The 11152-nt window shown below is 28.3% G+C and overlaps 1 protein-coding gene across 1 annotated transcript; it reads right to left on the bottom strand.

The window, feature by feature from the left end:
- Nucleotides 1-7873: 7873 nt before the first annotated feature.
- On the bottom strand, nt 7874-10387 carry LOC142552021 (putative cinnamyl alcohol dehydrogenase 1). The gene is made up of 6 exons (XM_075661588.1): nt 9929-10387; nt 9437-9550; nt 9101-9331; nt 8726-9011; nt 8440-8590; nt 7874-8328 (listed from the first exon to the last, which is right to left on the bottom strand). Exons 1-6 carry the CDS (start codon nt 10012-10014, stop codon nt 8132-8134), a joined length of 1065 nt encoding a protein of 354 aa, XP_075517703.1. The 5' UTR covers nt 10015-10387; the 3' UTR covers nt 7874-8131.
- Nucleotides 10388-11152: the final 765 nt, after the last annotated feature.

Here is an 11152-nt window from a genome sequence, read left to right as displayed (position 1 = left end):
TCAAGTGTGTCGAAAGTTAAATCTACGTATGAAAGTTAAAATTGGCACTATTTTGCATTTTTTAAAAATATTTTTGTTGTGTGTAATAGTTAAAGAAATATTATATAAGTATTTTTGACAAAAATGAATAAATGTTGTTGGCCAAAATTGTGTTTTCTTTTTTCATATTAAAACATTTGATTGTCACCAACAACATCGTCATTTTTTAATACGATTTTTTTACGATGTTACCAGTTAGTATGTTTAGGTAGAGTAATTATCTAATCAAAATTTATTTTCGTGGTTTTTATTTCTATATTACAAAAATGGTTTAGATTTAGCTATTGTTATTTTTTAAAAATGCTTAAAATAAGAGCGAATATTTAGTGCTTCTGAGCTTCTAATAAATTTTAAAAGATCGTGTAAAAAAACGTACGCAGAAAATAAGGCCCTTATCTATTATCTATATAAATATATGACTTTATACGTGAATTTCATTTATATCCTTATTAATTGTTTATTTTATATTAATTGCTTACTTTACTGTGTCTTTTTTTCTCTTTATTTATATTTTAAATCGATTATATCTTATTAATTGCTTACTTTAATGTGTATTTTCTTTCTCCTTATTTATATTTTAAATAAGTGTGATTAGTAGTATTTAATTTTTTATGTCTACCCACATTATAATATGTTATTTTTATCCAATGATATCTTTTCATTATGTAAATTAATATTTGGTTTTATTATGCCTACCCACATTATAATATGTTATTTTTAATCCAATGATTTAGATTTTTTATTTATTTTTTCATTATGTAAATTAAATTAATTAAATTTCGAAATAACTCATTATCGAATTGTGAATTTTCTTTGATATCTTTTTTTTTTTCATGTCCTCATGTGACAATTTACTAGAATTTATGTATTTAAATTAAAGTTTTTTGCAACCAAAATTTTTTTGCGGCTTATATTTATAAATTATTTAAATAAAATACGGTAAAAGATCGTTGTGATTTGAGCCGTCAATTTGTGTTGTATCTGTCGAGTTGGCATGCACCGCCAAACAGTTTAAGTAAGTTAGGTTGAAATTTTGTCGACTCATTTAAAGGTGAGCCTAAATGAGCTCGCACGAGTTTATATTAAATATCTATATATCTAATATTATAAATTTTCTATTATTATATATAAATATGTGACTTTATATGTGAATTTACATTTATCTCTTTATTAATTGCTTACTTAAAATGTATCTTTTCTTTCTCCTTATTTATATTTTAAATATGTGTGATTATTAGTATTTAATTTTTTATGTCTACTCATATTATAATATGTTATTTTTATTCAATGATATCTTTTCATTATGTAAATTAGTATTTAGTTTTTTTTATGTCTACCCACATTATAATATGTTATTTTTAATTCAATGATTTAGATTTTTTATTTATCTTTTCATTGTGTAAATTAAATTAATTAATTAATATTTAGAAATAACTCATTATCGAATTGTGAATTTTTTTTGGTGTCTTATTTTTTTTTCATGTCCTCATGTGACAATTTACTAGAATTTATGTGTTTAAATTAATGTTATTTGCAACCAAAATTTTTTTGCGGCTTATATTATAAATTATTTAAATAAAATACTGTAAAAGATAGTTATGATTTGAGCCGTTAATTTGTGTTGTATCTGTCGGGTTGGCATGCACCGCCAAACAATTTAAGTGAGTTAGGTTGAAATTTTGTCGACTCATTTAAAGGTGAGCCTAAATTAGCTCGCACGAGTTTATATTAAATATCTATATATCTAATATTATAAATTTTCTATTATTATATATAAATATGTGACTTTATATGTGAATTTACATTTATCTCTTTATTAATTGCTTGCTTTAAATGTATCTTTTCTTTCTTCTTATTTATATTTTAAATATGTGTGATTATTAGTATTTAATTTTTTATGTCTACTCACATTATAATATGTTATTTTTATTCAATGATATCTTTTCATTATGTAAATTGGTATTTTTTTTTATGTCTACCCACATTATAATATGTTATTTTTAATTCAATGATTTAGATTTTTTATTTATCTTTTCATTGTGTAAATTAAATTAATTAATTAATGTTTAGAAATAACTCATTATCGAATTGTGAATTTTCTTTGGTGTCTTATTAATTTTTTTTCATGTCCTCATGTGACAGTTTGTAGAATTTATGTGTTTAAATTAAAGTTTTTTGCAACCGAAATTTTTTTGCGATTTATATTTATAAATTATTTAAATAAAACACGGTAAAAGATCGTTGTGATTTGAACCGTCAATTTGGGTTGAGTCTGTCGGTTTGACCTGCACCGCCAAACAGTTTGAGTGAGTTGAGTTGAAATTTTGTCGACTAATTTAAAGGTAAGCCTAAATAAGCTCGCACGAGTTTATATTAAATATCTATCTATCTAATATTATTGATTTTCAATCATGAATTCTTGATATAAAATAGAAAAAATCATTTTGATTTCAAATTGTGATGTTACTATCTTATCCAAAAATTGTGGATTGTTGAGATATTTTGACAGTCACTTAAAAATGAGTGTCAAAGTTAACATTTGAGTTGTATTTTTGGATTTCTGAAAATATGTTCGGCAACATATTATTTTTAAGTTAGTTTTATCAGTATCGTGAGGGGTAAATATATTTATTACAATATATAAATATTGTTATCTTTTTAAATTAATATTCACTTTCATGTTTGACATATTATGAGTCTTGGTAAAATGAGGAACAATAAATTCAAACAAACGAATACAAAAAGTCTGGGCGAATCCAGAATTATATGGTATCGAAAATTAATATATAAATTTTTAGTGAATTTATTGATGTTAAGATGTATCATAAATCTTATATCATAATATATAAAATTTCAACCTTATAAATGAAATAAATCAAACATATATGAAATATACAAAATTTTATTACATATACAATCAAGTAATTTATTATAATTGTATTTTAGTCTAAAAGAATTCTTGTCAAACTCACTGATTGTGGATTTAACATATATTAAATCAACAAACTAAAGAGCGTGTCAATTAAACTAATTGAGTAATCACATATTCTTGAATTTCTTAATTAATTTTTTATCTTGATAATTTGTTTCATTTAATATTTTAAATTATAAGACACCGTTACTATAACTAAAGACATATTTTTTTAAATGTTCATAAAGACTCAATCACTAACTCATATGAAAAAAATTTATCGACATATTATATTGAAAACATTCTAATTAATTCAGCACATTTGCTGACAATTTTCTAATTAATTAATAAAGATTCATTTACAATAGTCATATTTAATCTTTTTGGGCTAACACGATTTATTTTGTAAGATATTCATCGCAATTCTTTATTTGTATATTAATATTTAAATCTGAATTATGATGTATACTGTTTTGCTAAAAGTTCTTAATTAATGATTTAATATATTTATTCGACACTTCAATATTAACATTTTAAAATATATTAATTTTATATTGTATGTGTGCAACACTTCTAATCATGATTATAAAAATTTAATAAAAATTCTAAAAATGAATTAGGTAGAACATAAAAAATTACACAATTAATCAAATGGCAGAAAATAAAAACTAAATAATTGTCTATTACATATAAACTACTAATACCGATTTCTAAAGATTGAATTCGGTGAGAGTGGAGGCCACTATGTAAAAAGTTAATGCTTCAATTAGTCACACTGCAAAGTTAGTGAAGTAAAAACGAAGGACAAAGTGAGTTAATAAAAAAATTATAATGGGCTAAGTTGAATAAGACTTACATATATAAGTATCTCACTCGGTCTCACCTTATGTTTTGTCACTGTACAAAGCAAAAGTTCATGCACTGTGGTGTTCTACATTTTCTTAATTTTTCTCTTGATTTCAAATTTAATTTCATCATATTTTAAAATATAAATTTTCAAATAGATGAAAAATAATTTTTTTTCTCTACTATTTACGTAAAATGGCAAGTATATATTCTATTCAAATGTCTTATAAATTCATATGATATAGTAAAATGTTATTTGCATAAACTTATTTGTTGGGTACAATAATTAATCAAGTTGGGTAGAGTGATTGAAATGTTGCGCTTGAGCTGTTGTACTATTTAAAATATTTGATTTGCACTGTTACCATAATCTATAGGTTTTGATAAAACAGTAAACTATCGAGCCTACAATTGGTATCAGAGCCAAGATCGCGACTTTGATTTTCATTGATTGAAATTGGTGCAATGATTAGGAGATAGATTGTCTGGTATAATAATTGTCCACGATGGGTAGGCGCTTGAGTTGTTTTATGATTTAAATATTTGACTTGCATAGTTACCATCAGTTATAGCTTTTGGTAAAGCGAAAAACGATCGATTCTACATTATTCTATTGTAAAGCTAGAAGAAACATGTTGCATCAACTTTTAGTTTTGAATTGATCCCTTACATGTTACTCGATTTTTAAATTTAGAAGCATTCTGCAGTTTTCAAATATTATTATATATTGAATTATAATTTATCCCTTTCTTATTGGATAAATATTCAATAAAACTCATGTAAATATTATTAACAAAAAAATTTAATGAAATATTGGATTTGTCGATAATCAAAATAAGAAATAAACAAATTTTGATCCTTGAAAGAGAAATAAGATATTTAAATAAAGTTATAATTGTCACAATGAAATAGTGCACATACATGCATTTATCACTATATTTTGCAATTAAAATGTCAAAAAAAGTTTCCACATATTATTTTTATATCATAATTAAAATAATTATGATTCCTAATTTTTATTATTTTGAGTTGGCCTTAGTTATGAAAAATCATTGTGAATAAATTGAATTTGAAAATTCTTATATCTATGTATATTACATATTAATATATCAACCTAAGTCTAGGTAATAAAAAAAACTACAAAATGAACTTATTCATCTTCAATGTACACAAATTATATAGTAAAGATATATGACAATTAAGACAATGAAGTAGAATATATGTTTACATATAACAAAATATATAGACACGAAAAAAAAATATTTTTCTAGATATAAATATTTTTTAATAACTTTTTACAGTGAGTTGGAGAAGATAAAAGAGAAAAAATATTAACTCTGTTGGGTGCAATAATTGTCACTGCTTGGTGGAGGGTTCGAATCGTAATGCTTGAGTTGCTGTGCGGTTTAAAATATTTAAGTTGTACCATTACCACTAGCTATAGCTTTTGGTAAAGCGGCAAGCGTTCGGTCCTATAATTGGTATCAGAGCCAAGGTCACGTGTTCAATTCTCATTGATTGCAAGGAGTGCAATTATTGGGAGGGAGATTGTTGGGTGCAATAATTGTCCCTGCTTGGTGGAGCGATCGAACCGTGGTGCTTGAGTTGCTGTGCGGTTTAAAAGATTTGAGTTACACCATTACTACTAGCTTCAGCTTTTGGTAAAGCGGCAAGCGCTCGATCCTACAAACTCTTTTGGGTTACACAAAAAAATAGAATTGGAAGAAGTGTTTGTCATACAATGAATTCAGTTTCCAAATTAAATGTATACTATAAAGTTATATTTACCGTTCAAACTTTATAAATGCAATGAATTTTTCTCAAGATAAGGGTACACAAATGATCCCGTTAAGATATTTAAACAATTAGAAAAATTAAATATATTATTTTTCTTGAGATAATACCAATATGACAATAGTAATTTGATTGTGCTAATTATACTTATGAGTTAATATGAAATATTAAAATCAGTGTCATAAGAGTCAGTAAAAAGATGATTTATTGTCAAAAATATTATTATTATAAATTACAAATAAATGACAACATTTAATCAATATTTTTTTGAATCAATCCATCAGTACTTTTTATGTGATGATAGATTGTTATACTAATATGGGTGAGCATTCGATCGGTGACCGAACTAAATTAGTCACAATCGTTCCGAACAAATATTTAGCAATAACCGAACCAACCGAATTATTTTTCATAACCGATTAAAACCGAACCGAATTAAAATCGGTTAATTAGGTTGGTGTCCGAATTAACCGATTAGTTTTTTTAAAAAATGTGATTTAACTTTAATTATATATATAATTTTTTTGAACACTAAAGTCTACACAAATGCATAAAAACATAAAATCACATACATCACAAATTTTTCTTTAGAATTAAGTCTGATTTTAAAATTAAAAATTAAAAATATATTAAAATTGATAAATAATAAAAAATTATTAAATAATAGTATTTATTATATCGGTTAATTCGGTTAGCTGATTTCAAAATTTTGAAAATCGTAACCGAGTCGAATTAACCGATATAACCGAATTTTTTTAAATTTAAAATCGAATTTCCAAAAATAACCGAACCGAATTTCTGAATTAACTTGGTTCGGTCGGTTAATTCAGTCTAACCAAATTTTGCTCACCCTAATAATAATGTGTAGTTTATATGTTATCAATTATAAGTGTCTAATAAATTAAAGGTGACTAGGAAAGTAAAAGCATTCAGTGGAAATTGTTGTCAATTTACATGAAAGATAATAATCAAACAACATTGTAAATAAAAAATTGCATATAATTGACTGTCAAAAAAGATTGTAATAATTGAATATTGTAATAAAATATATGCATTATTGAGATAATATAACAAGTAACAAAAGAAAACAATGTGATAAAAAAGATATGAGAAAAATTTTAGTAGCCAAATCTTTTTTTTAAAATTAAAAAAATATGTTTTTTTTCAAATTAGTTACATATACTAATTAACACGAATTGTCATTATTTTTTGTTGAGTTAACTAATTTTATTTCAAATTCTAATTACGTTCCCACGTGCAACGCACGTACATTATTTCTAGTTTAATAAATAGATGAGCAACGTAACCCAAAAAAAAAAAACATGACGCAAAATAAAACACATTTTTATTGATTAGATGGGAGTTTCGAGTGAATAGAGTAAGTAGACATGGTTAAAAGTTCGATTTTATCTACTAATATTATTGAGTAGATTTCTTGTGAGACGGTCCCACAAATCTTTATCTGTGAGACGGGTCAACTCTACCGATATTCACAATAAAAAGTAATATTCTTAGCATAAAAAGTAATACTTTTCATAGATGACTCAAATAAGATATCTGTCTCACAAAATACGACCCTTGTGACCATTTCACACAAATTTTTGTCAATATTATTTTGGATGAGGTTGTCGCAAAAGATTTACCTAGTACAATTTAATTGACTAACATGATATTTTTATTGCATTAATCATGTAACTTACTCAGTGTATACATAAGGTTAGTGGTTGCAGATTTCATCATCATAAAAAAACACATTTTTATTACAGGTTAGTGGTTGCAGGTTTCATCATCATAAAAAAAAACATATTTTTATTGTAGGTGAATATTTGACAAATGTTCACGAGTTCAATTGCTCATACCAACACTTTCTCAGATAATGTTTTCGCACATGGTTTTTCCAGTAAAATTTAACTGACTAACGTGGTTTGCATGCTATTACGTTACCATAAGGTTTACCTAATACACACCAAAAGGTAGTGCATGTGAGTTCCATCATCGTCAAAAAAAAAACACACATTTCTATTGTCCCTAAAAATGTCCGAGTTAGTGGAGATTACTTAAACAATGGACATATATTCGATTAGGGAGTCCGAGTTAGTGAAGTAGTTGAGTACTTGACTAATAGTCATAGTTCGATTACTCCTATTAACATTTCTTGAGTGATCCTGTCACACAGGGTTTTCCCAATTCGCTTTATCTGGCTGTTTGTAGACTACTTCGTTAACCCAAGAAGTTATCAATGGCAAACAAAAGACCAATGGCTGCGAGTTCCCTCGTCATTAAAAAAAAAACACATTTTTATTTCTTTTCAGATATGGCAGAACTAATTCTTACAACTACACAACAAGCAACTCAAGCCATTTTTTTTCCATGAAAAATATAGATGAACACCAAGTATGAATATCCACTCATTAAGACAAAAGATGCTGCAAATGAGTGTGTTCTAATACCCATAATATTCATTCTACTTTGATCATGTTGAACACATGCTTATTCCTCTATGTATAACACAAAACACCAACAGACAAACCCTCCTCCATTTTACTTGAGCGAATTAGCAACGTCGATCACAAACCGATACTTCACATCTTTCTTAATCAGCCTCTCCAAGGCCTCGTTCACGTATTGAATCGGTATCAATTCAATGTCGGGGTAAATTTTGTGTGTAGCACAGAAATTCAACATTTCTTGTATTTCCTTGGTTCCACCTGTTATACTTCCCGAAACGCTCCTCGCAACTACAATATATAATTTGTTTTAAATCGATATAAGATTCTGATATATAGCAACGGGCTAAGTGTGATCATAATTGTCTCCTGAAATAGTCATATTTATGCATCAATTTGTACCTGGAGAGAGGTTTACAGGACTGAATTTCACTTCACTTGGAAATCCCACCAACACAAGTATACCAGTCGTCTTCAACAATTGCAGATAAGAATCGAACGAGATATCCCCAGACGCTGTGTTTATAATGAAGTCCAATGACTTAGTCCAAGCCTGCACCAATCTCCATCATCAGAATTTCAAAACTAGACTTTCACTTTCAATAAACATCTCCGTTTCAAATTTTCATGGCTTATAATATAATTAGTCCAATAGATTGCTTCAAAGGGGTAATGTAGTAAGTCTTACCGCCATTGCCTTTTCATCAGAAGAAATAACAAAATCATCCGCTCCAAGAACATTCAAAGACTCTTCTTTCTTGGAAATACTCGTACTAAATACCGTTACTTTTAATCCAAATGCCTTACCAAACTTCACGGCCAGGTGGCCAAGTCCACCTAGCCCTACAACCCCCAAAGATTTGCCTGGTTGATTCATGTTATGCCTCATCATGGGGCTGTAAACCGTTATTCCAGCACAGAGTAATGGTGCTGCTAATTCTAGCGGGTATTTTTCAGGTATATTGAAGCAATACCTAGAAAAAGAACAAAACAAACCAAGTTAAGATCTAGTTTTCCTGTTGGCATGTTTACACTCTTCAAGGAAAAACAAGTTAACAACCACCTTTCGTGAACCACGATATAGCTAGAATATCCCCCTTTGGTTATGGTACCATCGGAATCCACCCCATCAAAAGTGTAGACTGACCCCTTTGAGCAATAGTTTTCTAGGTAATCATCACAATACTCGCACTCTCTGCAAGAATTAACATATGTTCCAACTCCAACATGGTCGCCTACTTTAAAGCGTTGAACATTGGTACCAATCTCTCGTACGACACCGGAGATTTCGTGCCTATGAAATTAAACACAGTTATTGCAAATGGCTAAGAATTGTTCATTCTGTGGTTAGAATTAGAGTGTTGGCTAATTTGATGAGCATTAAAATGAATATACATACCCAGGAACTAAAGGATACTTTGAAGTCCCAAGTTTGTTTCTGGGCCAGATAACATCAGCATAACATATTCCACAGTATATTATGCTTATCGAAACATCATCACTTCCAACAGACCTGATCGAGTTCGAATGTCAAATTATCAAACATAAATCAAGTTCGAACATTAAGGGGTCCAAATTATTTTGTCAGAAAAGCGCAGAGTTTTAATATATTTATCTGTGTTTGAATTCACCTCTCCTCGATAAAATTTGAGCTCGACGGTCATATGTTGGAATTGCGCGACATATATAAAATCAAGAAATCTGAAAATAAATCGATGGCAAATTTATCGAAGTGGTGGGGTGGTTAATTCTTTTCTGGGCCCTTCAAAAGCACAAAAACCTGAATAGATACAGCGATGGAACAAATCGATGGCTAAGAACAGTCGCCACCCAAATTGCAAAAGCAAAAAAAGAACAGCAAATTTAATTTAATACAGAACGAGAGAAGTACCTGCGGTTGAATTCGTAAGGAGATAGGAATCCGGAGGGATCTCTGGCGGCCCATCCAAGGCATTCACCATTTGCAGCGGCAGCCATGTGTAGTCGACTACGCCGGTCACTTGAGAATTGAGATTGTGTTAATTTTTCGAATGAAAGTTTACACAAATATATACATATTTTTCATGAGTGGAAAGTTTGCGCATTAAATAGATAGGAAAAAAAAAAAAAAAGAGTCAAAACTGGCTGCTACAATCTATATTGAAATAATAAAAATCAAACAAATATCTGGATCGAAATTTCAATCAAAAGAGTCGAAGATTGTAGAAGAACTCGATCAATGGTCGAGCATCAGTCACTGCATCTGAAATTTATCACAAAAATAGAAATCGAGCAAGAGATTTATGAAACTTTTTGGAGTTAATATTTGGTATTAACTAGTGAAGATTCTTGAATGAGAATCTCGCTTGATGAAAATGTACATACTAAATTTAGCTGCCCAAACAAAGAAAAGGAAAAAGAAATCAAAGTAATTTGTGGATCATCAATCCTCAGTCGTGCTACATGGTCCATCTATTATTACTGCACACGTAAGCAGTGACGCAAAACATTAAATTGGGAAAATAATTTGGGGAAAAAGACACAATTAGGAGATATAACTCACAATTTTAATTTCTTAAAATCTTGCTACACATGATATTGCATAACTTTTAGTCAAGAATCATAAACAAAGCTAGCCCATTTAGGTTTTTTTTTAATCAAACTTTTCTTCGAAATTCGTATAGATTTATGAAATTAAACCGATCATTAGTTACTACTTACTATGTTTAAAGTTCAAATAAGAGATAAAATGAGAAAGCATTTCTTGGTTGGACCAAGGTGATTCCCGACAGGTCTCTTTTGGGGAGCTTGTCCTGGTTTTTCCCATCAACTATCTCTATATATTGCGGGTCAAGAGCTCTGATTCATTGCAATCAAATTAACAAAAATATATTGTACAATTTCATTTTTTAGGTGAAAAATAATGTTCATAATAATGTTTTAAGGTAAAAGTTTTTAGGTAAAAACTAATATTCATTTTTTAGTGGGGGGATCATGGAAAAAATTCTACCTTTCAAAATTTAAATGTCTGCCACTACAGGCATAGACAATAGCTTAAAATATGTTCTTTTTGCCATGCCGACAATTAAGTGTGATAGGGTAACCTGGTTAGAAAAAAAAATGATGATATGCATGT

Source organism: Primulina tabacum, chromosome 7, assembly GCF_025594145.1.
Source record: "Primulina tabacum isolate GXHZ01 chromosome 7, ASM2559414v2, whole genome shotgun sequence".
NCBI lineage: Eukaryota > Viridiplantae > Streptophyta > Magnoliopsida > Lamiales > Gesneriaceae > Primulina > Primulina tabacum.
This window is presented reverse-complemented; position numbering and strand designations above follow the sequence as displayed.

Excerpts from the sequence above, each read along its gene's own strand:
- LOC142552021 (XM_075661588.1), bottom strand. The coding sequence starts at position 10,014 with ATGGCTGCCGCTGCAAATGGTGAATGCCTTGGATGGGCCGCCAGAGAT. Across the intron at positions 8,591-8,725 it reads CTGATGAAAAGGCAATGGCG|GCTTGGACTAAGTCATTGGA; the intron begins GTAAGACTTACT and ends AGATTGGTGCAG. Across the intron at positions 8,329-8,439 it reads TCCTGTAAACCTCTCTCCAG|TTGCGAGGAGCGTTTCGGGA; the intron begins GTACAAATTGAT and ends TATATATTGTAG.